The sequence below is a fragment of the Setaria italica genome, chromosome II (assembly GCF_000263155.2).
Source record: "Setaria italica strain Yugu1 chromosome II, Setaria_italica_v2.0, whole genome shotgun sequence".
Lineage (NCBI taxonomy): Eukaryota > Viridiplantae > Streptophyta > Magnoliopsida > Poales > Poaceae > Setaria > Setaria italica.
The window spans coordinates 31,994,704-32,020,679 of NC_028451.1; the positions used below are offsets into that span (position 1 = coordinate 31,994,704).

At 50.8% G+C, this 25,976-nt stretch overlaps 4 protein-coding genes across 4 annotated transcripts; 3 read left to right on the forward strand and 1 right to left on the reverse strand.

The window, feature by feature from the left end:
• Positions 1-88: 88 nt before the first annotated feature.
• On the forward strand, positions 89-3,917 carry LOC101756418 (probable polygalacturonase). The gene is made up of 5 exons (XM_004956866.4): positions 89-918; positions 1,582-1,702; positions 2,092-2,340; positions 2,565-2,718; positions 3,100-3,917. Exons 1-5 carry the CDS (start codon positions 394-396, stop codon positions 3,623-3,625), a joined length of 1,575 nt encoding a protein of 524 aa, XP_004956923.1. The 5' UTR covers positions 89-393; the 3' UTR covers positions 3,626-3,917.
• A 491-nt stretch (positions 3,918-4,408) lies between these two features.
• On the forward strand, positions 4,409-5,963 carry LOC101756821 (photosystem I chlorophyll a/b-binding protein 6, chloroplastic). Its single transcript, XM_004956869.4, has 5 exons — positions 4,409-4,554; positions 4,642-4,839; positions 4,945-4,982; positions 5,136-5,653; positions 5,778-5,963. The coding sequence occupies exons 1-5, from the start codon at positions 4,508-4,510 to the stop codon at positions 5,793-5,795; spliced, it is 819 nt and encodes a 272-aa protein (XP_004956926.1). The 5' UTR covers positions 4,409-4,507; the 3' UTR covers positions 5,796-5,963.
• Positions 5,964-15,103: 9,140 nt separating this feature from the next.
• LOC101757770 (exocyst complex component EXO70B1) lies at positions 15,104-18,515 on the forward strand. Its single transcript, XM_004956870.2, has 2 exons — positions 15,104-17,436; positions 18,263-18,515. The coding sequence occupies exon 1, from the start codon at positions 15,411-15,413 to the stop codon at positions 17,292-17,294; it is 1,884 nt and encodes a 627-aa protein (XP_004956927.1). The 5' UTR covers positions 15,104-15,410; the 3' UTR covers positions 17,295-17,436; positions 18,263-18,515.
• A 1,816-nt stretch (positions 18,516-20,331) lies between these two features.
• LOC101758182 (transmembrane protein 87B) lies at positions 20,332-23,724 on the reverse strand. The gene is made up of 5 exons (XM_004956871.4): positions 23,393-23,724; positions 21,612-22,542; positions 21,358-21,453; positions 21,007-21,143; positions 20,332-20,891 (listed from the first exon to the last, which is right to left on the reverse strand). Exons 1-5 carry the CDS (start codon positions 23,605-23,607, stop codon positions 20,711-20,713), a joined length of 1,560 nt encoding a protein of 519 aa, XP_004956928.1. The 5' UTR covers positions 23,608-23,724; the 3' UTR covers positions 20,332-20,710.
• Between the last annotated feature and the right edge of the window lie 2,252 nt (positions 23,725-25,976).

Genomic DNA, 25,976 nt, shown 5'->3' on the forward strand with positions numbered 1-25,976 from the left:
CGTCGCGAGCCGATCCGACGGCTCCCTGCGGCCGAACTGACCGGCCACCGGACAGGGGCAGCTAGGTCATTCCGCCGCCGCCGCCGTCGTGGTTCCGTTCCGCCCCAACTCAACGCCCCCCGCGGCGCTGGGCGCCGAGCGAGCGAGCAGCCGGGCACTGACCAGACCACCATCACTCGCCGCCGCGCGCACCACCCGACCCCGCGCTTTTTAAAACTGCGCCCCGAGCCCGTGCTCCGAGAGCCGCCGAACCCACCGCCACCGCCGGGGCGCGCCTCCCTCCCTCTCCCTGTCTTCCCCCATGGGCCCCCGCGCCCGAGCCGGGACCGCTCCACCCACCGGCCGGTGCGCGCGCCGCGGATAGATCCCACGCCCGTCCGCAGACCAGATCCGATGCTGGAGACGGCGGCCGTCTCCTCCCCCCGCGCCGCGGCCGCGGCAGTCACTGCCGCCGGGGCGGCGGCGGCGGCGGCGGCGGCGGCGTCGACGGCCGTCTCCTCCCCGCGTCGGGGTGGGGGCGGCGCCGCGCACCACCACCGGCGTTGGGCGCCGGCCCCGTACAGGGCGTGCCTGGTCGCGCTCTGGCTGGTGGGCTTCGCGCTCGTCTTCCTGTGGCAGAGCACCTCCGTGGGCCGCGTGCGGCTCTACACGCGCCCGCCCATGCCCAAGCGCGCGGCGTCGTCGTCGATGGGGCAGTGGGTGGCCTCCCCGCCCGTGTACGATCTGAGGGAGTTCGGGGCGTTCGGGGACGGGCGGACGGTGAACACGGCCGCGTTCGAGGCGGCGGTCGCGGCGATCGCCGAGAGAGGCGGCGGGAGGCTCACCGTGCCCGTCGGCCGGTGGCTCACCGCGCCGTTCAACCTCACCAGCCGCATGACGCTATTCCTCGCCGCCGGCGCTGAGATCCTGGGGGTCCAGGTGAGACATTCAGCTGCTATTTGCATCAACTTTGTTTAGTTAAAAAGACGATGCTCTTGGATCTTTGGTCGATCTCGGATTTCTGTACTCGGGCAAGTGAAAAGGAATGCTGCTATGTATCGTTGTTATACAAGTAACTGCTACCAGTGATCTTTGCATGAAATGGTGTTGTCATCTGGTGTCATGCAACAGTTCAATGAGATATATTAGTAATATCTGGTATTGGTGACATGCAGGACAACAAATAGTTGCTTTCAAAATTTTATCAAATTTGCTGCTAAGTTCACCACAAAAATAGCTATCTACTGGTGTCATGTTCAACTGCACGTCAAGATTTGCTGAAGCTTATAGTTTGACACTTGGGCAAGCATTTATATAAACACTGAAGTGACTGAATTGTCAAATTTGGACTGATAGGTAAAGCATGCTGGTTAGTCCCAACTTATGTTGTGGTTTTGTTAGGTCAGTTGAGACTTGCTTTGTATGCAAAAGAAATTACACTGATACATCTTTGTGCTTTCATAAAATTCTCTCAACCTTAGATAGAGCACGACAAGAATTTTCTTACCTATTATTTTATACTGGTACCTTTTTTCAGTTTGGTGCCCTTATTTACCAATTGAGTTAACATTGGCGAGTTCTTTGTATTACTTTTTATCCAAGGATGAAAGATATTGGCCATTAATGTCGCCATTACCATCATATGGGTATGGAAGAGAGCACAAGGGACCTCGATACGGAAGCCTTATACACGGTCAAGACCTTAAGGATGTGACTATTACAGGTAGGTTGCGCTTTTTGATTCATTTTTCTTATTCATTCATATGAAATCATTATTGCCAAACTGATTTCATCTTGTATACATTATCGACATACAAAACCATAGGAAGCGTTAGTAGTTGCTGAAACTTCAACTGATACTTATTTCATGGAAACACCTAATCTCTAGTTTAGCGAATTAATTCTAACTTGTGAGAAGTTCTTTCATTGTAAGAATAAAAGTGTGGATGAGAAGATATTATTCTTGCTAAATACTGCTAAATATCACATGACTTATCCATTAGAGAAATGAATGCTGGCATTGTTGCTTGTTTCTCTTCTGCAGTCCCAGTTTCCTGAAATTGTTATGATTTTTCAGTTGACATTCAGTCTTGTTGACTCCTTTCTAAATAGGCAATAACGGTACCATAAATGGACAAGGTCAAAGCTGGTGGGTAAAATTTCGGAGAAAACAGCTTAATCACACAAGGGGTCCTCTAGTCCAGCTCATGCGATCAAGTAACATTATCATTTCGAATATCACTCTTCGTGATTCTCCCTTCTGGACTCTTCACACATACGACTGCAAGAATGTTACAATCTCAGAAGCTACAATATTGGCTCCAATTGCTGGAGCTCCAAATACTGATGGGATAGATCCAGGTTACTCCCAATGCTTGCAATTGTTTCTGATTAATGAAGTTTGTACATTTCATTATAGCTGCATCCTGTAACTTGCAATGTAATCCAGATTCCAACAAACTTTTTGGCAGCAATAGGAACCCAAGAAATCTGCACTGCTTGTCCATGTTGCTTTGAAGCTTTTTTTTTTGTCATAGTTTATGCTTCATTGATCAAACTCTTTGTTATTCATGCTGTATATGCAGATTCTTGTGAAAATGTGGTCATAAAAAATTGCTATATTTCTGTTGGTGATGATGGGATAGCTATAAAGAGTGGTTGGGATCAATATGGAATTGCGTATGGGCGTCCATCTGCTAATATTATTATTCAGAATGTTGTAATCCGCTCCATGGTCAGGTAAGATATTAGATTGTTTGCTTAGGCTGTTCTGATTCAATTTATAATATAAGTATAATGATTTGTTTTCAAGTATCCTTAGCTAGTGACACTTCTTGCGCTGTTGATAATATGAAAGAGTTGCTGTGAGTTCGTTAGTTTTTTTTTTGTATATTTGTGATACATATTACTTGCTGGCTATCCATCCCATGTTACCAAATCATTTTGTTTACTGGGATCATTTATTTATCTAGACTAGAACTTTTTTTTGACGGTTATCTAGACCAGAACTAGTTACACAGGATATTGTTCTCATTGTTGGTTTATCTTTCATATGCCACTAGTATACTTTGTTAACCCAATGTGATTGTATGTTTGATCACTTCTGCATTCTGTGGGCAGTGCCGGTGTATCGATAGGAAGCGAGATGTCTGGTGGTGTCTCAAATGTTTTGGTAGAGAATGTTCATGTTTGGGATTCACGGCGGGGTGTGAGGATAAAGACTGCCCCTGGAAGAGGGGCCTATGTAAGCAACATTTCGTATCGGAACATAAGCTTAGAGCATGTCCGTGTCGGTATTGTCATAAAGACAGACTACAATGAGCATCCAGATGAAGGCTTCAACCCTAAGGCCATGCCCATCATCGAGAACATTTCTTACACTTCAATCCACGGGCAGGGTGTGCGCGTACCTGTCAGGATACAGGGAAGCGCAGAGATCCCCGTGAAGAATGTTACGTTCCAAGACATGTCAGTCGGTATAGTAGACAGGAAGCACCATGTGTTCCAGTGCTCCTTCGTCCAGGGGCAGGTCATTGGCTATGTTTTCCCCGTGCCTTGCAAGAACCTGGACGTGTACAACGAGCGGCGTGAGTTGGTCAAACAATCGACGTTTCAGAACATTTCTGATATCGACTACAGTTTTTGACAAGGGCATTTGATCCCAATGTACTATTGCTGTAGGAGTATTCACAGCTCTCGTAGTCCTTTCAACACGTTTAGAAGCAAAATTTTTGGTAGTTTGTTACAACTCACACCTCTCAGGCATGTATTTAAGGAGGTTCGAATTGTCTATACTGTCTCATAGAAAGACACCAGGATTGTTCCCTTTTCATCTCCCATCTCTGTATTACCACAAACTAACTCGGTTACACGTTAACTGCACACTTTTGATAGTTTTTACTGTTGATGGCAGTATACACTTGCCTTGCCCTTGTTTACAGATGTCGATGTATAAATTATAATGTAGTTTGAACTTGGAATGGTGGTTTCTTTCAAAGTTGTTCGTCATAAGGCTCAGTTTGTGAAGATGGCTTCAAATGAAATGGACATTGATTCATGCTGAAAACTGCTTTAGCAAAGTAGTAGTAGAAACAGAGAGTAAGACGGTTATCCTTTTATACATGCGTAAAGTTTCCCCACTTTCATGCGGAGGTAAAAGCAGTGCAGCTTATCCCGTATGCTTTTGTTTTAATTTATATTTACCGAGGAACCTATGTTCGAAATTATCCTTAGAAGGTAAATTTCATGCAGTTTTAACTTTCGAAATCAGAAATATTTCAGGCCCAACAACTGAACCTCCAGCAGGAGGCAAAAGCAGCCCAATAGAAGCCTATGCCACGACTTGTCTTGCTGTCGTCACCTGACGGGCTGGCGGCGCCTCGTTGGCCGGCTATCCTTGCTTGCCACGCCCTCTCCCTCCCTATCCTCAAAACTCCCAGCAGATAATAAAGCGCGCGGCAGCTCAGCGCACGCACTGGCGACGGCTTTCCCTCCCGAATCCCGATCGCCTTCTCCTCCGTTCGTTGCCATGGCTCTATCCGCCGGCTCGTTCGCGGCATGCAGCCTCCAGCCAAGGTAAGCCATGGCGCGCCCCGGGCCGCTCCACCTACACCATGACCCGCCTGTCTCACGCGTCTCGGCCGTGCTCTGTTTCTGCAGCAGAGCTAGCGTTCGGGCGTGCCATGCCCCGAGGCCGGCGCAGCCGCCGCCGCTGCAGGGTCCTACCGCGGTGTCGTTCACGAGGAAGACGGGGCGCCGGGTGAACGCGACCAAGGGCGTGTCCGCCGTGTGCGAGCCGCTGGGGCCCGACCGCCCGCTTTGGTTCCCCGGCAGCACCCCTCCCCCGTGGCTCGACGGCAGGTAATTCAGTGGCACGGCAGACAGAACAATCACTCCACGCTGACGCTTAGAGTCTTAAGAGATACCATTTCGTTCTGACATTACTTCGCAAAAATTGCCTTGCAGCCTCCCCGGGGACTTTGGATTTGACCCTCTCGGACTAGGTAACACCCACGTTCCTGGACAGAATTATTTAGCACGGTGTACTATTCGTAGCATAGCACGCAATTTTCTCCGTGATTTATGCGAAACCATGCACGGAAAGAAACGCGTTCCGCACGGTTAAATTTGGTGTCGTCGCGCGAGTGGAAATGCAGGGTCGGAGCCGGAGCTGCTGCGGTGGTTCGCGCAGGCGGAGCTGATGCACGGGCGGTGGGCGATGCTGGCGGCGGTGGGGATCCTGATCCCGGACCTCCTGGCGCGATGGGGCTTCATCGACGCCGGCTTCTCGTGGTTCGACGCCGGGTCCCGCGACTACTTCGCCGACCCCTGGACGCTCTTCGTCTCGCAGATGGCGCTCATGGGGTGGGCGGAGGGCCGGCGGTGGGCGGACCTCCTCAACCCCGGCTGCGTCGACATCGAGCCGGACTTCCCCAACCGCAAGAAGCCGGTGCCCGACGTCGGGTACCCCGGTGGGCTGTGGTTCGACTGGGCCAACTGGGGCCGCGGGTCACCCGAGCCCGTCATGGTGCTGCGCACCAAGGAGATCAAGAACGGCCGCCTCGCCATGCTCGCATTCGTCGGCTTCTGGTTCCAGGCCGTGTACACCGGGCAGGGGCCCATCGACAACCTCCTCGCGCACCTCGCCGACCCCGGCCACTGCAACGTCTTCTCGGTACGTGCCTCACCTTAGCTTGTTTGTCACACGTGCGCGTGCAATGCTCCGTTGCTTCTTATTCTCCTGTGTGCATGGCTGATGGCTCACTAGTTGTTGCTGGGTTTGGTTCTGATCTTTGCAGGCGTTCACGTCCCACTGAAATGTTAGTTACTTCATCACACAGAAATGGAGCAGGCAGTGAGCATTTTATTTGTACCTGGCCTCAATTTGTATGATGGGATCAAATGAGATGCTAGGGGAAATCCTACTACCACAATAACAAACAGAACGCCGCAGGCTTTTACAGTACTTTTGCATGTTTTTCTCATTTTTCTCCCCCTTTTCAATACGGACTGTGGCCATGGACAGAGCACCGTGAGGTATTGCGGGTAAGGCAAACTGATAACACCAAAGATGCTTATGCTTGTGCAGGCGTGCAGCCTCATCCTGCGGGCTGGTGCTGTGCAAGTGTGCAGTGTTAAACAACGGGAGGAGACTGGTTCTGATGGGTGCAGCTTAGTGTCAACCGCGTTAAACAAAGGAGCGGACACAGGACAAGAGATTTGTGGTCATCAAAGTCGCCAAGAACCTTCCAGTCCAGATTAACAGCGCAAATGGAGCCTGTGGCCGTGCCTGATGAGTCAGGCACTCAGGCCTGCGAGTGCCATGCCCTGCCTGACAGCGGCAGGTGCAGCTGTCACTAGCTGTTCGTGCAGTCTCGAGATCCGCGACCGGTTTTGGTTGACACGATCGAACAGGTTGTGCAGTTCAACACTGCTCCTGTTTTTCTCTCGAGTAGGACCTGTACGATTCGGAGCAGGACGAACGTTTCTAGCAGCCACAACTTGCTGTCTTGCTGCCGCTGTTCTTCAGAATCTCGGCATGTGGGGATCCACGCACGCCGCAGCTGGATGGCGATATGGCATGCATGCCCTTCCCTTCCCTGTCAGGAACGGCAACTCCGAGTTCGAGTCCGCTCCACGGGTGGGAGCTGGACGGCGGCGTCTGCGTTCGCCGGTCTCCGCGTGCACGGGCATCACGACCTGTTCAAACTTCGAAGTTGTTTTCGCGAATAGCGCGCCATGCGGAAACCGAGCGTTGTGGGAAGAAATGGTCAAGTGAACGTACGCACAATTACTGATAGCACTATAGCAGCATCGGTTTATTTCGATTCTCGCATTACCTCAAAACTAAACCTATATCACTCGGTCATCGGCCTCCTCTCTCTCTCTGTCTTTCGGCCTCTCCCTATCGGCTGTTCCGCGCATGTCTTCACCCGCGCTAAACTAGGCTCACTGCCAGATTCGTTCTTAATCTTAATCTTAGTATCGATTAGTTTTAAGCCCGAAACTAATATTAGTATTAGTACTGAGTCCAAATTTCCTTGGAGGCATTTTAGTACCGGATTATAATACCACCCGGTGCTAAAAGGTACCCTTCAGGGCCGGCGCATCCCGTCTGTTTGCCAGATTTTTGGATTTTTTTCTTTATTTTATGAGCGAAAAACAGTTTAGTACCGGTTGGTAACACCAACCGATACTAATGATAATCCTTCAGTACATGTTATTTGACCCGGTGCTAAAGAATCTCCTTTAATATCGATATAGCAGTACCGATTGTACAATCGATATTAAGTTAAAGTAGGTTTGGAACGGATACTAAAGGTGGTTTCTCCAACACTGGCTACAACAACCATTATATTATTTGATGACAGGGGGCTCCTTGCCAGCCGCACATTCTCATTCCATTTGTTCTTTCCCCAAGAACCTACGCAAATCATTCGTCGTGGCCGGTTCCGGTTGCACGGCTAAAATATGCGCAGACGAGACGACGAACCGAAACGGCTCCGCAGAGCGTCCGCTCAAGTGTAGTGTCCTCCTGTTATGCCACAAGTGGAACTTGACAGGTTGTGGCTTTGTTGACCCTTTGTCCCGTTGCCGGATCATGTATGGGAGCATAGTTTTATAAAAAAAAAATAAATAAAAGGCTGTGCTTTAATTATATTCTGTGTGTTCCTCCCCTTGACTCCTTGTGTTTGTTCACACAAGACACCCAAAGAAATCAGCTGTGTCCCTGCTGCCCTGGCGGACGTTTTAAGAGCAAGTTTGGCAGGACTTCGACTCCGGCTCCGGTTTCTGTCGCGGCTTCTGCCAGAGCTCTGCCAAACGGTCTTGTCGCTGAGGGCTTCGGTGCTGAAGCCACCCCAGAGCTGGAGCTATTTTTTAACCACCGGGGAGGAGCTAAAAATAGTGACTCCTCCCCGTCCACATGCTGATGCGGACCAGAATGCCCCGAGCGCAGCAGTGTAGGTGGGAGAGTGGCGGCGGCGGCGGATCGGAAAGAGGAGTGATGTCTGGAGAGCGGTGGAGGCAGTGCGGCGTCGATGAAGCAGAACCGAAGCAGCGTTGGCAGCGCCCCCCCTCCCGTTCCATCCATGGCTGGCGCAAGCATGGGCCGGTGACCCGGCCACAGCTGGCAGCAACTCGTCCCTTCGCGTCTGGGTGGGTGGCAGTAGCAACGAAGCAGCAGTAGCAGCTCCCGCGTGCGGCAGCGGTGGAGCGCAGGGTAGCAACAGCAGCGCACGGCGAGGGAGTGGTGGTGGGGAACTTTGCGGGCAGCAGCGTGCCTGGACTGGCTGCGTGGAGAAAAGATAAGGGAAGAAGAACGGATAATAAGCAAGGAAAAGGAGGAGGGAAATAAGAAACAGATAAGGAAGGGAAAAGGAGGAGGAAAAAAGAGAGAGAAAAGGAAGGGAGAAAAGAAGGGAGAAAAAATATAAAAGGAAAAGAAAAAATAATTATTGGTTAATCTACAACTATACTCATTAATTATTTTTATTTATTAAATCATATTACAATTTGAGTAATAACATAAATTCATTTGTAGCACCAAATCAGACAATCAGAGTATATTGGACATTTGAGATTTCCATGCATTCATGAAAATACAGGAGAAGCTGTTTTGCCAAATATTTTTCAAAACAGTTTCAGCTCCACTAGAGAAGTCACTCCACCAGAAGAGCCAGAGCCGGAACCGTTTTAAGAAGAGCTGAAACCTTGCCAAACAAGCCCTAAGGGGGTGTTTGACCGCACTCCACTCCATAAAAATTAGCTCCACCCTACCAACTCCAAAAAAATCGCAGCCAAATACGTCTAGCTCCATCAACTTCGGTTCCAGAAAAAAGGTGGAGCAGGAGGTCGGTTCCATGTTTTTTTAGTACCTCAAGGGTGCTCTAAAACTCCCTTTTCATACCTCCTCATGTTGGTCGGTATTTACCCACCATTGCTACCCATTACACACGACAATGATAAGATGAAGGGGATCCCGGCTGGCGTCCGTGGCAGCCAGACCAACAACTACTTCCGGGCGCATGGGCAGAACTGCAGCAACTTCCTCATGGTCAGCCGCCGCCAGCTCTCGCTTCTTCTCAAGTTTCTGAACTTGCTATGCACCCAATATCTTTTTGCTGACATCGACGCATCATCAACGATCACCATGGTATGTGTTAGACTAAGCAACGTGCGGTTGTATAAATATGTAACCGATACGATCAATAGATCCATCCCTTACATTCTTTCATGGTATCACCAACACCGCATGGCGCCCCCCTGCCGGCGGCCCTGCTCCTCCTGGCCGCAACCAGGGCGGCGCGCCCACCGGCCAAGGCAACGGCAACCAGGGCGGCCGCTCCGGACGCCGTCGCGGACGCAACAAGCAGCAGCAGCAGGGCGGGCAGCAGCAGCAGCAGGCGCCGCACGGGCAACACCAGCGCCCGCCGGCGCAGTACCAGCCCTGGGCGTACTGGCCACCGCCCGCTCCGGGGCCGATGTACAGACCGCCTGCTGCAGGGTACATGGCCGTGCAGCAGCAGCCGCAGGCGCCGCACGGCTACCAGGCCGCTCCGCCCGGCTTCGGCCTGCCACCAGGCTTCGGCGCACCATCCGGCTACGGCTATGGGGCACCTGGCTACCACGTCGCCCCGCCGCCACCACAGCAGCAGCAGCCGTGGACGCCCATGCATGGAGGCAGCTTCGACATGTCCTCGCTCGCCAGCAACTTCAGCACCATGACGCTCTCCCCTCCCGGCATGGGCGAATGGTATGCTGACTCGGGCGCTGGCTCCCACATGGTCAACAACGCTGGTATACTCACCACCTCTCACCCTCCCTCATCATCGCATCCTTCATCTATCATTGTTGGTGATGGGAACTTACTTCCCGTTACTTCCGTTGGATCACACTCTTTTTCGAACACTGGGCGTCCTCTAGTTCTTTCTAATGTTTTAGTTTCTCCAAACATTATTAAGAATCTGATTTCAGTTCGCCGTTTTACTACTGATAATAATTGCTCCATTGAGTTTGATCCCTTCGGCCTTTCTGTGAAGGATCTTCAGACACGGAGCGTGATCGCCAGGTGCAATAGCACGGGCGACCTTTACCCGTTCTTCACGCCATCCAGCACCACTGCCCTCACTGCTGCTGCATCTTCCACCACTCTATGGCATCGTCGTCTCGGTCATATCGGTTATGAGGCTTTGTCCACGCTCATTAGTTCCAATGCTATTCCATGTAATAAGCGCCATGATACTCATATTTGCCACGCTTGTCAGCTTGGTCGCCATGTGCGCCTTCCTTTTAGCATGTCAAACTCTCGTGCCTCGCACGCCTTTGATTTAATACATTGTGATCTTTGGACATCCCCAGTTGTTAGTGTGTCTGGCTACAAATATTATCTTGTTATTTTAGATGACTGCACACACTACACTTGGACGTTTCCTTTACGCCTCAAATCCGACACGTTTGGTGCCATTACTCACTTTTTTTCCTATGTGCGTACGCAGTTCGGCTCCTCCATCAAGGCAGTCCAGTGCGACAACGGCCGTGAATTCGACCATTCTTCGGCCCGCACGTTCTTCCTCACTCATGGAGTTGTTCTTCGCATGTCCTGCCCTTACACTTCACAGCAAAATGGGTGGGCCGAGCGCATTCTTCGCACTATAAATAATATTGTGCGCTCCATTCTTTTTCAGGCTAGTCTTCCTCCCGTTTATTGGGCTGACTCCTTGCACACTGCAACATATCTTCTCAATCGTCACCCCACTAAAACCCTCGACGGCCTTACTCCTTTCTTTTCCCTATATGGCACGCAGCCTACGTATGATCACTTACGCGTTTTTGGCTGTGCTTGCTATCCCAACCTATCATCCACAGCTCCACATAAACTTTCACCTCGATCCACTCTGTGTGTGTTCCTGGGATACTCCACTGATCATAAGGGTTATCGGTGTCTTGATCTTCACACAAACCGTATCATCATCTCTCGCCATGTCACCTTCGATGAGACGGTTTTCCCCTTCGCCGATATGTCCTCTTCCCCCCAGGACCACACCACACTTGAGTTTTTGGATGCTGATGATTCCTCTTCGCCCGATGGCGCAAGAGCTGTGCTTGCAGGTACCCGCCTTCCCGGCAGCATGGATGCTGCTCCGGGGGGTCATACCGACCCTCTGGCCACGGGCGGCCTCGACCCCGCCACCTCGGCCCCGGGCGGCCACGGCCTGGCCTCGGGAGGCCACGGCGCGCCGGCCACGGGCGGCTACGGCCCGGCCACGGGCGGCCACGGCACGTTGGCCACGGGCGGCCCCGGCTCCTCTCCAGCTGAGCCGGCCACGGGTGCTGCTGGTGGCCCCGCTTCGACCGCGCCTGGTGCCACTGCCCCTGCGGACGGTCCGTCCCAGGCTGCTGCCAGTGGCGCCGGGCACCCAGCCGGCCGCACCACCGCCACAGTTCCTCTCCAGCAAGTACCTGTCGTCAACGCACACGGCATGCGCACACGCAGCAAGGACGGCATCCGGCAGCCCGTTGACCGTCTCAACCTTCACGCGGCACCGCTGTCCCCTGTGCCTTCCTCAGTCCGTACTGCCCTGACTGACCCCGCATGGCGCCGTGCAATGCAGGATGAGTTTGACGCTCTGCAGGCTAATGACACATGGACCCTGGTGCCTCGACCGTCCGGTGTCAACCTTGTTACTGGGAAATGGGTGTTTCGTCACAAGTTCAAGTCTGATGGCTCTCTGGACCATTACAAAGCTCGTTGGGTACTCCGCGGCTTCACACAGCGTCCAGGTATCGACTATGATGAGACTTTCAGCCCAGTGGTCAAACCAGCAACCATCCGCACAGTTCTTACTCTGGCACGCTCTCATTCATGGCCTATTCATCAGCTTGATGTGAAGAATGCATTTCTCCATGGCATCCTGAATGAGACAGTATATTGTGTTCAGCCTGCCGGTTTTGTTGACACCTCCCGCCCAGATTATGTGTGCCGGTTGAACAAGTCACTCTACGGTTTGAAGCAAGCACCCCGAGCCTGGCATCATCGCTTCGCAAGTCATATCACTTCTCTCGGATTTGTTGAGGCGAAGACTGGCAGTTCTCTGTTCATATACAGCCGGGGTCCTGATGTGGCATTCTTGCTTCTCTATGTTGATGACATTGTTCTTACAGCCTCCTCTACGAGTTTTCTGCAGCGGATCATCCATGCTCTCCGCCAAGAATTCTCTATGACAGATATGGGGGCTCTTCACCACTTCCTCGGCGTCAGTGTGCAGCGTCAGAGTGACAGCTTGTTCCTCTCACAGCGTCAGTATATTCTGGACATTCTTGATCGTGCTGGTATGCTTAGCTGCAAGCCTTGCAGCACACCTGTGGATACTCATTCCAAGCTTTCTGCCGATGGAGCTGCCGTCACCGACCCCTCCTCCTACCGCAGTATTGCTGGTGCTCTTCAGTATCTCACTTTTACTCGTCCAGATATTGCTTATGCTGTCCAGCAGGTGTGCCTCTACATGCATGACCCCCGAGAGCCTCATCTGTGCGCTATGAAGCGCATTCTTCGCTACCTTCAGGGTACCTTGGATCTTGGTCTTCATCTTCACCGGACCTCACCAGTAGATCTGACTGTCTACACAGATGCAGATTGGGCGGGCTGTCCTGACACGCGCAAGTCCACTTCTGGCTATGCGGTGTTTCTCGGGGACAATCTCATCTCGTGGTCATCTAAACGTCAACCTACAGTGTCCAGGTCCAGTGCTGAGGCGGAGTATCGAGCTGTGGCAAACGGCGTTGCTGAAGCCTGCTGGTTACGACAACTACTGCAAGAGCTTCATCATCCTTTTCGCCGTGCTACCGTGGTCTATTGTGATAACATCAGTGCTGTTTACCTCTCCAGCAATCCTGTCCAGCATCAGCGGACCAAGCATATTGAGATTGATTTGCACTTCGTGAGAGAGCGAGTCGCCCTCGGTGAAGCACGCGTCCTGCACGTTCCCACTACGTCTCAGTACGCCGACATCTTCACCAAAGGTCTGCCGACATCAGTCTTCACGGAGTTTAGGTCCAGTCTTAATGTTCGCGGTGCTCCCAGTTAAAACTGTGGGGGAGTGTTAGACTAAGCAACGTGCGGTTGTATAAATATGTAACCGATACGATCAATAGATCCATCCCTTACATTCTTTCAGTATGCATGACAGGACCGTCCGCCGACCAAGGTGCACGCCGCGTCGCTCGACTACCTCTTCAGCGGCGGCGGCGGCAAGTGATGGGCTGATGGCAGCTTCCCTGGTTAGGCTACTTCAGAGCTGAGCTCGCTCTAGAACGCCTTCTACTTCACACGCTTGATTTCAGTAGCTCATCGTAACATGCTTGTTCCACGGTTAATTTCCAAGAGAATTGACCCGTGTATATCTCTGTAACCTTCTTCATCGTTGTATGTCTCATCAATACCTTTTCTGCGACCTGTAGCTGCTTGTATGAGTGTCAAAAACTGACTCATCCCTCCGTCAGTAACAGACATCTGGACCCATTCATAAAAAGATAAAATAGACTATTTACAACAAGTGCTCATATTTTTGGAGCTGAAGCACTGCCACCAGCCAAACATGTGCAACAACTTCATATTTTTTTGGAGTTGGTGGAGTGGAGCTGATGGAGTGAAACTAATTTTTATAAGGTGGAGTGCTGCCAAACACCCACGCCGTTCTGGTGCCATTCTGTTTCAAATCTTGCCGGATCATGTCTGTTCCTGAAGCCAGGTTAAATGGTCACATCAGCCAGATTTTCAGCGTACGCGATAGATACAGTACATGTATCCCACACATGCGCGAAATGCCCACTGGCATGAGGGCGTTTTCTTCACGACTGTCTTGTGCCCGTGTCACGTACAATCTCTATGACACAAGGCATGGCCTTTTGTACTCCAATGACGTTCGACGTACGGATTGGCTACCAGTAATACTATAAGCTAGTTCTGACCGGAAAACTGAACTAATCCAGTAGTTTTCCTGTTGCTGATGCTGCTAGAGACTTTTATACCCATTTAATCCGCTGTCGTCAGTCGTCACCTTAAATTTGTAGCTGAAGGTGGCAAGGCTCTTCTAGCGTCAGCAGTCGAGGGCATCATCGTCCGCAATTCGGCATGCCGTTTTCTCGAGAGGAGGCCGGACAACTGACGCCTTTCCTAGGAAAGAAGCTGCAAAGGGAAAGCAGCGAACCGAATGGATGCAGCAGAGGTCAAGGCGGGAAAACCCGAAAAAGGAAGGGGGAAGAAGAAGAACTAGTAGCACTCCTGAAAGGATGACGATCGCAAACACGTTCGGGAAAATGGACAACAAGCGATTAACATCTTACGCGTAAGACCATAATATATAGGATTCTTGTTACTGTTTCATCGGGAAATTCATGCGTCCAAATTGCGAGATGAGTTCCCCTATAAAAGATCTGACGTCGATTTATCAACAGTTAGGCATGAGGCTAGCTGTTATGTTATGTTAGGCCCCATCGATGATCATCGTCGGCAGTTGCAGCCTTGCAGGAACACCAGAAACCGGTACTATTGCCGTTGCTCTGCTGGTGCGCCGTCCCCTCGCGCGGACCGGCTGAACGAGCTGTCAGCTTACCCGCTGCCTGCTACTGCTGCTGCTTCTTCTTCTTCATCACCTCCATAACCGTCTCTTGACCCTCAGATTAGCAGCCAACAACTTTGTGTTCAGGAGTCCACGGTACTAGGACCGCCGGTTACCACCGGGCTATCACAGTGCGCTCTTGTGATCGATCTCATTTAGCTGGGCTGTCAACACGTGACGATGAACTTGACCACGTCAAGGGCAAGGCTGCCAGAGCCCAGACGCACGAGCGTACGTGGCCTTCGACCGCGACGTGGACTCTCTTGTGCGACCGGCGGACAGGCTGTAGCCCGTAGGTATCCCTCTCCACAGGCTGCCGATGCCGAGCGAGCCACAGGCTCGGCACCAGGCAACTGACATCTGGGCCCCACGCGCCGAGGCTGCCGGGCGGGGCCCGCGGAGGCGTGGCGTGCCCCCACCAATCAGTGCCGGCCGCCGTCAGCCAATAATCCGGCTGCCGGTTGGTTAGCTTGCTAACACGCAAGGGAGGGAGCCCAAACGAAACGAAAGGAAGCGAAATCGCCGAGATGAACGAGGCGATTATAGATAAAAAGCGGCCGCTCTTAGCGGGACCAGCAGAGACAGCGCCCTCCTCTCTCTCCTCTCCCTCGGCGTCGCCGCCGCTGATTGCGGCCTAGTAGCAGTTAGCTTTGCCGTGCCACTGCTCATCGCGGGCTCCGCCTCCGCCGAAGCCCGCGCGCGATCGGGGGACCGCGCGCCGGAGGGAGGTCCCGCTGCCGCTGCCGCGCGCGCGCGCGCCGTAGCGTGAACTGGGAGAAGGGGGAAGCGGGGGGTGGTGAGGCGGGAGGCGCCATGGAAGCGTCCGCCGCGGCGAAGCTGGAGGCCGCGGAGAGGGTGGTGATGCGGTGGGACTCCACGGCGTCGGCGGCGTCCTCGGCCGCCGGGGACGAGCAGGCGATGCTGTTCGACGGCGCCGGCGACCGCGCGGAGGCGGAGCGGTTCCTGCGGGCGGTGGACGATATCCGCCGCCTGGCGCCGCCGCAGTCGGCGGGCTGCGCCTGCGCCGCCGTGCAGGTCGCGATGGCGCGCCTCGAGGACGAGCTCCGCCACGTACTCGCGGCGCGCGCGCTCGACCTCGAAATCGAGGCGCTCGCCGGCCTTACCTCGCTCTCCATGTCCGGCGACCGGAGGAACTCCGACGCCACGGAGGTGGCGGCGGCGGCGGGGGACGACGACGACGGTGGCGGCGGTTCCGTGTCGTCCTCCGTCGGCCGCCGCAGCAGCTACCGCTCCCTGCCGAGCATCCGCGAGATCGACCTGTTCCCCGCGGACGCCATCTCCGACCTCCACGCCATCGCCTCCCGCATGGCCGAGGCGGGGTTCGGCCGCGAGTGCGTCCAGGTGTACGCCTCCGTCCGCAAGCCGGCCGTCGACTCCGCCCTCCGCCGCCTCGGCGTTGAGAAGCTCAGCATCGGAGACGTCCAGCGGCTCGAGTGGGACGCGCTCGAGGCCAAGATCCGCCGCTGGATCCGCGCCGCCTGCGCCGCCGTCCGCGGCGTCTTCGCCAGCGAGCGCCGCCTCTGCTTCCACATCTTCCACGACCTCCCGCTCTGCAGTTCCACCGCCACCTCCGCGGGTACAGCCACCCACGACGCGCCTTTCGCCGAGGCCGTCAAAGGCGCGGCGCTGCAGCTCTTCGGCTTCGCCGAGGCCATCAGCATCGGGCGCCGCTCCCCCGAGAAGCTGTTCAAGATCATCGACCTGCACGACGCTCTCTCCGACCTGTTGCCTGACATCTCTGACATCTTTGCAGCCTCCAAGGCCGCGGAATCGATATACGTGCAGGCTGCTGAGATCAGGTCGCGGCTGGCAGACGCCGTGCGCGGTATACTCTCGGAGTTTGAGAACGCGGTGCTCCGCGACCCGTCCAAGACTCCGGTGCCAGGCGGTACCATCCACCCGCTCACTCGCTATGTTATGAATTACAGCAGCCTCATTTCGGACTACAAGACCACGCTCTCTGAGCTGATCATCTCGCGGCCATCAGCTAGCTCCAGGATTGCTACTGAGGGCAATGAGGCAGCACCGGCCTTCCCTGATCTTGACCTGCCTGATCCTGACAGCCAGTTGCCCCTTGCTGCTCATCTTATCTGGATTATTGTTGTTCTTGAACACAACCTTGAGAGCAAGGCATCACTCTACAAGGATGCCGCACTGTCTCATTTGTTCCTCATGAACAATGTGCACTATATCGTGCACAAGGTAAAGGATTCAGCTGAGCTTCGGGGGCTAATTGGGGATGAGTATTTGAGGCGACTCACAGGGAAGTTCCGGCAGGCAGCCACAAGCTACCAGCGAACTGCATGGTTGAAGATCCTGAATTGTCTCAGGGATGAGGGCCTCCATGTTAGTGGTGGCTTTTCGTCTGGGATATCCAAATCGGCACTAAGGGAGCGATTCAAAGCATTCAATGCTGCATTTGAGGAAGCACACAGGATCCAGTCCACCTGGTATGTGCCAGACACACAGCTGAGAGAAGAGCTTAGGATCTCAATTTCAGAGAAGCTGCTCCCAGCATATCGATCCTTCCTTGGAAGGTTTCGCCATCACATAGAGAACGGCAGGCACCCAGAGTTGTACATCAAGTACTCAGTTGAGGATCTTGAGATAGCAATGGCAGATTTCTTTGAGGGAGCTCCACCATCGCCACATAACAGGAGGAGATCTCACGGATGAAAGATGGCTTCAAAAAGCTGAGCGTTCATACCATGTATTCTTTAATTCTTTTGGGGGGAAGGCCAGCCAAGTGCAGTTGGATCTTTTGTTTTGTTCTCCTGAGACTCAGGGCTATAGTTGGTGATGATTTCTTCGACTAGAGGTAATCTGAAACAGGATCAGGATCTTGACAAAGCTGTCAAAAGCTCCTTTTCTTATTCTCCTGTAAGCGAGCTTGTTCATTTGTTACACTATGTTTATATTTTTTGCATGTAGTGTGTTCATATAGGAATGCTTAGTCATGTAACATAGTTGTAACCTGTAACTTAATTGCTTGACATGTAGTTGAGTGCTTATTATATTTTTGGTGGTTCACTTGTATCTAAAAATGATGCTTGATAAATGAGATGCAAAAAGAAATTGTTGTGTTGGGGTTACGCATACACGATTATGTAATGCCATCTTTAATGGGCTTGAAATATATGTTTGGAGGACCTTCTTCCTTGTGTCTCTTATGGTCATAACAACGGATTAGGGTGCACTACAACTTTAGTCACTATACAACTACAATGTCTGTAATCAAAGTTATAGTTGTATTCTCCATGCAAGCATTGTACTTGACTGAAAATAAGAAGAGACGTTTCTTCTCTGAACTAATGAGAGAAAAAATTAGCATTTCTTTTTATCAACTTTTTACTTATTCAGGGACTACTGTGATGCCTTGGATGGCACATGCTTTTTTGTACATATAGATATCAATCTGTTCAGGACTCTGATGCTATGCAGCTAAATACTCATTCCTTGCAGCACAGCAGAATAGTATGTCAATGGACTTCTTTTGATTAGCGCCAGTTTGAAACCTTTTGCTTTATAACTTATTTGTGCACGATAAATTGCTTTATTTCTTGATCTACTACTGAATGTGGCACATATTTGTCTTTGCTGATGAAACACCTTGATCATGTCAATTTTTTCCGTTTCCGACCCAGGTCGTTGGTTGTCTCACATGGGCTACAATGCCGCTATGTAAGGGTGGGGCAGGGGTTCGGGGGTTTTCTCGACCTGCGTGAGAGGTCTTCTTCTTCTTCTTAGCAAAGCAAAATGCCTGGGGGCTGTCTTACCCCCGCGGTCGAGTTTTTCCGTTTCCGTTCTGTTTTTCCTTTGGGGCAAGATACGCACTCTCATGATACTCATCGTGTTTCTGAGTTGTATACTCTTCATAGTTCATACTACTTTACTTTATTTCTGCTTGTTAACCTAAACTATTTCTCTAATTCCCTATGGATGAACTAGCAACAGTAATGCGCCATGCTATAAGTCAAATTGTACTTTAATTGAGACTAACTTCTAACAGAAGTGATTGATTCCTGCGATCCCGGTAGCTATTTGCTTGTGTCTTTGGTACTACTGTGTTGCAATTAGTAATGCTTCTAAGCATTAATTTTGAGACACTAAGCTGGTAGTGATGGTTTGCCATTTGACTGTATTTCACTGTGCCCTTCTCTAGAAATTAATCTTCGCGCGTTCATGCTATCAGAATGCTCTTCGAAGTTTCTCCTTACTGGTAGCTCTGTGCTGTCTGCGACTGTCTGCTCGACCATGTTCTGGTATTGGTGTTGTTGCCTTGATGTTAGATGCTTCACTCGACCGAGGAAGAATGCCAGCTCACTACAGATGCGTCTAGAAACAATTTATCAAACTGATCACACCTGAGACTGCAGCTCCCAATCCTCCTAGCGAGGGTGACTGCCTAGAGAAAGAAACCGCACATGTCAGCTAGCATCAGGTCGGTGCTGCCGATTCCACCAACTCAAGCATGGTTAACCGGGGACACAAGCAGACCGGGCATCGCGTGGCGTGGCAAGCGACGGAGCAGAGCAGGAACAGAGTCGTTTTCATCTGTACCTCGGCACTGTTGTGCTTTTCACTTGCCTGGACAAAGAGGCAGCGGGAAGACAGCGACGAGGCGTGCCGTTCCCGCCGGCGCCAAGCCGCGCCCGTGACCGCGTTGTCGCGCCGTGCCCGTGCGGCTCGTGAACCGACGACTAGGCGTAGCGAGGGGTCGCGCTCCCCCTCGGCCACTGCTTTGACGGATCCCTCAGCGGCGGCACGCGGTTAGTGGTCGGGCGGCGGCTCGGCTAGCATCAGGTCGGGCCACGGGCGCGGCCGTTCGTCCAATCAGCCGCGCACATGCAGAGAGCCAGAGACGACCGCCGTCCGGGCGATGCGTTCCGGTTTCTGTTGGTGTGTTGGGTGCCGAGGTAGGCCGAGCCATGTGGATGTTGGCATCATGTTGGAGCACTGGCATTCTTCTCGATGGACCAGGGATCATTACTCCGATGACTATGCGCATGGAAGAGTCGCGCGTGTTCCCTCGGTTGGTCCAATGGGTTGTGTATGTCGGCGACAGGAGAACCCGAGGAAACAACGCCGATTGGTTTTGCTAATCGATCGTGGTTGACCAAACAAGGTAAAGGATATTCTCAAAAGGCTTGAACCGTCGTTACGTCTGGATTGACCTGCCGCAAGCATGCTGCATACCAACTGGCTTGCCCTGTAACATCACCTTCACACCTCGAGAAGCCAGAATACACTACTACTAGGTTCAAGCCCTGTAACAGTAACATCAGCTCCAGTAGCTAGTCGCTCGATTAGACATGGCAAACTGCTTGTGACTGACTAATCGATCCAGTAGCCAATATAGTCGAATCGATGCACAGATCGGTGATTAATCAAGCGACTTGAAGTAAATTATGCTGCATTTTCTCAGTTGAAAAGAAGGCTCATTTCACTATCCTTGCCTACTTGAAGAGAAACCACGATGCCGCACCATTTATAACATGGGAGTAGGGAGGTACCAATTTTGGGTAACTATAGTATAAAAAACTCATGTTGTAATTTTAGAATCTCTCCGAGGATCATAAAGACGACTCTAAAGAACAACATCCCAAAAGAGATCTTTAGTATGTGTAAGTTCCAAGTCTGAATCAAATACTCCAGCAAGCAGTAGTTGAATTGTTGCTTTTGATACAACTTGATAAGTTCGAACAAAAATGCATGCTGAAACAGTAGACAGTTAAAGTGAACTTCTAGCAAAGATCCAGTAGAACAGTTTATTCTCTAACATACATGGCATAAGCCGAGTTCAGAAGCGATATGGTGTCTATAATATAAATATCATACAGCATAAACCCTTCATAATGCCACAGACTAATTGTTCCTATCATGTACCATCATTCAGACTATGATGATAAACAGTATGACTGGCCGTGCAATAAACTATAGCGGAAATGAACAGAAATAGCCTCAAGTGATGTATTTCATTAACTAGAATTAACAAGGCCAATCCTCTGCTAAATACCAAAATTGCCCTAAATCCACTTGAAAGGATCACATGTCGTCTCATATTCCTTCCCTGGTCAAATTGGTAGTAAGTCCTACTCCCTTTTGTTTTCCTCATCATCCTCATCGAAAGATGCTACGGAATTCACGTTCTTTGTTGCTTTGTCTTCTGGTGTAGAAGATAAACTCCATCCATTTTTGGAAGCACTGGGCGCTGGCCTAATTAATGATAGATTGTCCTTCCGGTCAAAGAATTCGCTTCCATCATAAGCAAATCTGAGATGGAAAAACAAAGAGCTGTAAGATTTTCCATTTGTAACAGGAAATACCAATGAGATGGTCCAACCAAAATATCATCCAGCTGAAAATTACAAAAAGATTAGGACCATACCTCATTGAGTTCTGCGAAGGTGCCCACAGGTAGCAAATGACACAAAGAAGTGAGAAAGACAAGACATGCCAGAAGGCAGGAATAATCCATGCGTATTGCCATCGTTCATTGAATACATCTGTTGATTTGAAGTAAATCTGCAGAAAGGAAATTGCTATGACCTCAATTAATTATGAAACAGATAACCAAGTAGTAGCAAAATGGACAGATTCTTAAGAGTAGAAAGGTGCAGTACAAAGTTACACTCCTGCTGCAAAGACTGAAGAGGAACTAATCTAATTATCTGAGATGCAACAATGCTCGCTTGACAATCCTAGACTTGAAATGTGGTTTTGACATGAATAAGCATACCTCATAGCCAATCCAGCCAACAGACACCAGAACAGATACAATCAATGCAATTGCGAATTTCCTATAAATCTCAAGTTTGGCCATCAGCCTTCTTGCCTATCATCCACAGCCAAAATATTAGAAATGATTAGTGCGTTGTATACATAAGCCAGTGCCTCTTAAGTGGAGGAAAATAATGCAAGCACAAAGGATAGTGCATTAGAACTGATACTGCAGGAGAACTAATAAAGGTTACGAAGAAGAGGTTTATTCACCTGAAGTTTACCAATGGTCTTAGCTAGAGAAATGAATATCCAAATAACAAAAGCGGCATCTAAAATGGCCACTGGATAAACCAAGAAAAGCCGAGCTTTTCCAGATAGATCATTCACAGCACCAAGATTTTCTACCAATTCAAGAGTTTCTGTTGCTAGAAAGAATGTTCCTCCAAGCATGACCACTTTTGATGTCAGGCCACCCAAAGTAGGCGTGACAACTCCATATCCCATTGAGACAATGAGAACAATAATTTCAGCAGCTGTTCTCTTAACAGTCCCAAATGTGACAGCCCAAAATGTGATGCCCTTTGGCCGAACTCCAGTCTCATTGAATTCGGCATACTCAAAATACCATAATGCCATCTCCAACATACCCAGTGTAATCACGAGAGTAATGCAGTTTTGGAGTGGAAGAACCTCTCTCCAGGACTTCATATACTGATAGAACCAATAGATCCCAAGTACAACAAAAGCAAAAGACATGAGTCCAAAGAAGTTCTTCAGAGGTGCCATCCGACCTGGAAGGTACCCAGTAGGATTTTTCCATATGGTTTTCCCCTCGATCTCCAAGTCAGCAAGTGATGGGTCACAGTGTATAAAGTACATATTGTACATCCCAGTTTTGGTTATTGGAATGGTCCTTGATGGCAGTGTTGCAATCAGATCACTTCCATCAAAAGATGCAACAAACAGCTTTGGCCAACCAGGATTTACCTGGGATGGGCGGTAGATTACAGAACCTTCTGTGCAAGCTCCCAACTTTGCAAGATCCGATGTACAACAAATAGCTTTCTGACCACCATAAGCTGATCCACCAATCATTTCACGGTCTTCTATCTCAAAAACAAGTACCTGAACCTTAGCTGAAGTAGCCTCCTTTACAGAATCAATAGCATCTTCTGGTCTTCTAAAAGTAATCTTGTCAAACCTGACATGTGGTAGAAACTTGAAAGTCAAATCTCTGAAGCCAGGTATTTGCTCAGATCAAATTGAGTAAATGCAACTTGAATCATTCAGTCAAAGTAACAGAGGAAAAATACATAATGAATGCAAAAATGCATGCGCAAGTTTCTGAACACTGGTCAACATGCTTCTACTGGTCCTTGCAATGAAGGGTTTTGAGTAATAGAATTTTAAGTAAAACTCAAGTTAATGAAAAGTACCTAGCACCTTGAAATTAATCAGCAGGACCCAGGCTGCAGAACCGCAATAGCATCGAGAAAATGTAAAAGTTCCTTTCTCTTTAGATTATTTGATACATTTTTTTACAGGTACATAACTCGGACTTGCTCGAGGTTGCCCCTCTCCAATTTCACCCTACATTGTGCCTAACCAGGAGAACTAATAATCTTACATTGCAAAGAGCTTTAGCTTTAGCATGTGCTCTTCCATCATCAAGTTAGATATCTAACTCAAATTTATGCTTTACTTTGTTTAGCTCAACTGCTTAACACTAAGCAAAGTTAATTTCCGTGACACCTTAGTCACCAATCATAGGGCAATACACATTCGGTTACTCCCCTTTCAGCTGCCACCGACACACACCACTTCGTGCACCATGATACCAAGGCGCAAGATTACTACATTCCCGCTAAACCCCTGCCCATCCCCAAGTGTCCGATGATAGAGCGCCCAGGTCGGCAGGATCCAAGATCCGCTTGGCCGCCCCGCACCCGCCCCGCTCTACCGCAGCCGACCCCATTGTATCACAGACGCACGCACTAAACCAAATTAGCCACCAGAGAGCAAGCCAAAGCGGCCACAAGCTAGTACATTACCGGATGAAGGCGTCGGCCGCCGCGGCAGCGTCCTCGTCGTCCTCGGCGGTGGCGTTGGCGGAGGAGGCCGCGTAGAGGCCCTCGCTGCCGGCGTGGAGGATGAAGGCGTTGCCCTTGTTGGCGAAGCCGAGGCCGCGGTACTCGTGCACGGACGCCTCCCCGGGGCGGAGGAGGAGCGCGAGCGCGACGGCGAGGAGGAAGCGCGCGGCCGCCATGGGGGTCGAGCTGGCGAGGCTGGATCTGGCGTGGGAGCGGAGTGGGAGTGCAACGCCTCCACAGTTTCCACGGCTGAGCTCGGTGGGGGCAAAACCGGAAGAAAAGCCAAGGAAGCTGTCGCCGTGTGGCCCCCGCGGCCGTCGGTAGGAAATCTGGAGATGCGGGGAAGAGGACAGTAGTGCTTTGGTCGGCCGGCCCAGACCAGCTGATTCTTGTTTGGTGTTGGAGGGTCAATGGCATTTGGCAAACCAGCACTGAAAACAAATACAGGTGGCTAAGAGGGTGTTTGATCCTTGACTGCAGTTTAGCTTTTGTCACGTCGAATGTTCGATGCTAATTAGAAGAACTATAAGCTAATTATAAAACTAATTGCAGAAGCCTTGGGTTAATTCGCGAGACGAATATATTAAGTCTAATTTTAATTATGGATTAATTAGGCTTAATATATTTGTCTCGCGAATTAGCCTCCACCTGTGCAATTAGTTTTGCAATTAGCCTATATTAATACTCCTAATTAGTATCAAACATCCGATGTGATAGGGACTAAAGTTTAGTCCCTAGGAAACAAACACCCCCTAAGGCTACAACTCCAAAAGTCTCTCCAAAAATTCTCTCTAAAACTATGTATTGAGAGTTATCTTAAAATTTTCTTTCCCTAAAATTATATTATCCCACAACAGTTTCCTAATACTAGTATCCTCATTATTTTAAATGGGACCACATGAGCATGATGGGCTCTCTTTTGGACCGATCTCCTCTGGTTAATCACGTTCCCTGCCTCCTCACGCTCGTTTTCCTCCCGTCACCTTCCTCTTCTTCCCTACACTGCTCCCCTTCATCTCCATCGAAACGAGCTCCGACCGCCGGCCAAATCCGTCGAACTCCGGCCATAGCTGTTCAATAGCTGCCAACCGCAGCTCCTTTACCTCCCACACGACCTCCCCAGCCTTTCCTTGACGCACTCCGACGACCGAATCGCCAGGAAATCCCGATTTCCCCGGCTGCCACAAACTCCTCCACCGCTCGAAGCTCCACCAGCTGTGGTGAGTCCTAACTCAATTCCTCAAAGGCAAAGCTTCCTTGCTTCAATCCGAACTCATTTGAGCACCTATCTTCACGAATCGATGCCAAGGATGGCTGGAACCAAAGTTTTCCCCACTAGAAATTGATGGCGCAACAAAGAGCTCGAGCTCGCCTTAGCCTCCTTCCCGCTCGCCTATGCTCCGACCGGCTACCACCACCACCCCGACCGCTCACTCCTTGACCGGCTACCGCCACCACCCCGATCGCTCACTCCTCGCCTGCCTCTGGCCGCGCCATACAGCTCTGTCGGCTCCGCCGCACCGGCACTATGCACCACACGACCCCCACCCACACACACAGCCCTGCCGGCGCCGTCCAACCCCTCCCGTGTGGTCATGGCATGCTCTGCTTCTGGCGCGTCGTCATTGCCTCGCCTCATGGAACGAGTGCGCGCTGGCCAAGCTATGCAGTGGCCCTCTGCTAGCGAATCTTCCTGCCCGCTGTCGGAGGAGTGGGGAAGCGCTACCTCGTGCAAATATGCGGGGGACGGGAGGCCGGATGCGGGTTGCTGTATTTTTTCAACAACAATGGGGAAGCTGTTGGAGCATAGTATTTTTCTTTTTCTCCCTAAAACTGGTTTTCAGGTGTTTTGAGTGGACTCTTGGAGTGTAGGGTGTTGGGAACTGTTTTCAGGCACAGAATTTGTGCAGCAAAGGGTAAGATAGGTAAAGGTCTCAATTTGATTATCTAAGGGATTAGTATAAGGTCCCATTTGTCTTCTACGAGTAGAGTTGTTTACGGTCCGTGGATTTTTTAATGTGGATTGAATTTAAAAATCAAGCGGACCACGCACCTTGCGATTATAGTGTGGCACGTGGATGCATCGCAAAGAAGATGTAGCTTTTATGACTTCCACACTTACGTTTTGTGAGAAAATAACGGTCAACTTGTACCTTCAAAAATTAGGTCAAAATAATTTACCTTATTCTAGGTTAGACGGTAATCATTCTGAATGGTACCTCATTCTAGATTAAGTAATAGGATTATGAGTCATCGCGCTAAGAAGAAAAGTATTTACGGAGTGAAGCCTTACAAAACTTGCATCGACGAGGACCTTCAGTCAACTAGGAAAATGTGAGACGAGCTAAGCGTTTCATCGTTAGAGCAAGTAAGCAAGTTTGCCTAACGAACCCTCCTAGAGGTACCTCACAGCTAAACTTTAGCTAGGTGGGTTTCCCTCAGCTAAGTGATGGTTGAGAAGTTATTTTCCCACCTCTCATCAATTTTCTCTGCTCTACTCATCTCCAATCGCACACGAGCGCTCCGCTCCAGTCCTCGGCGACGG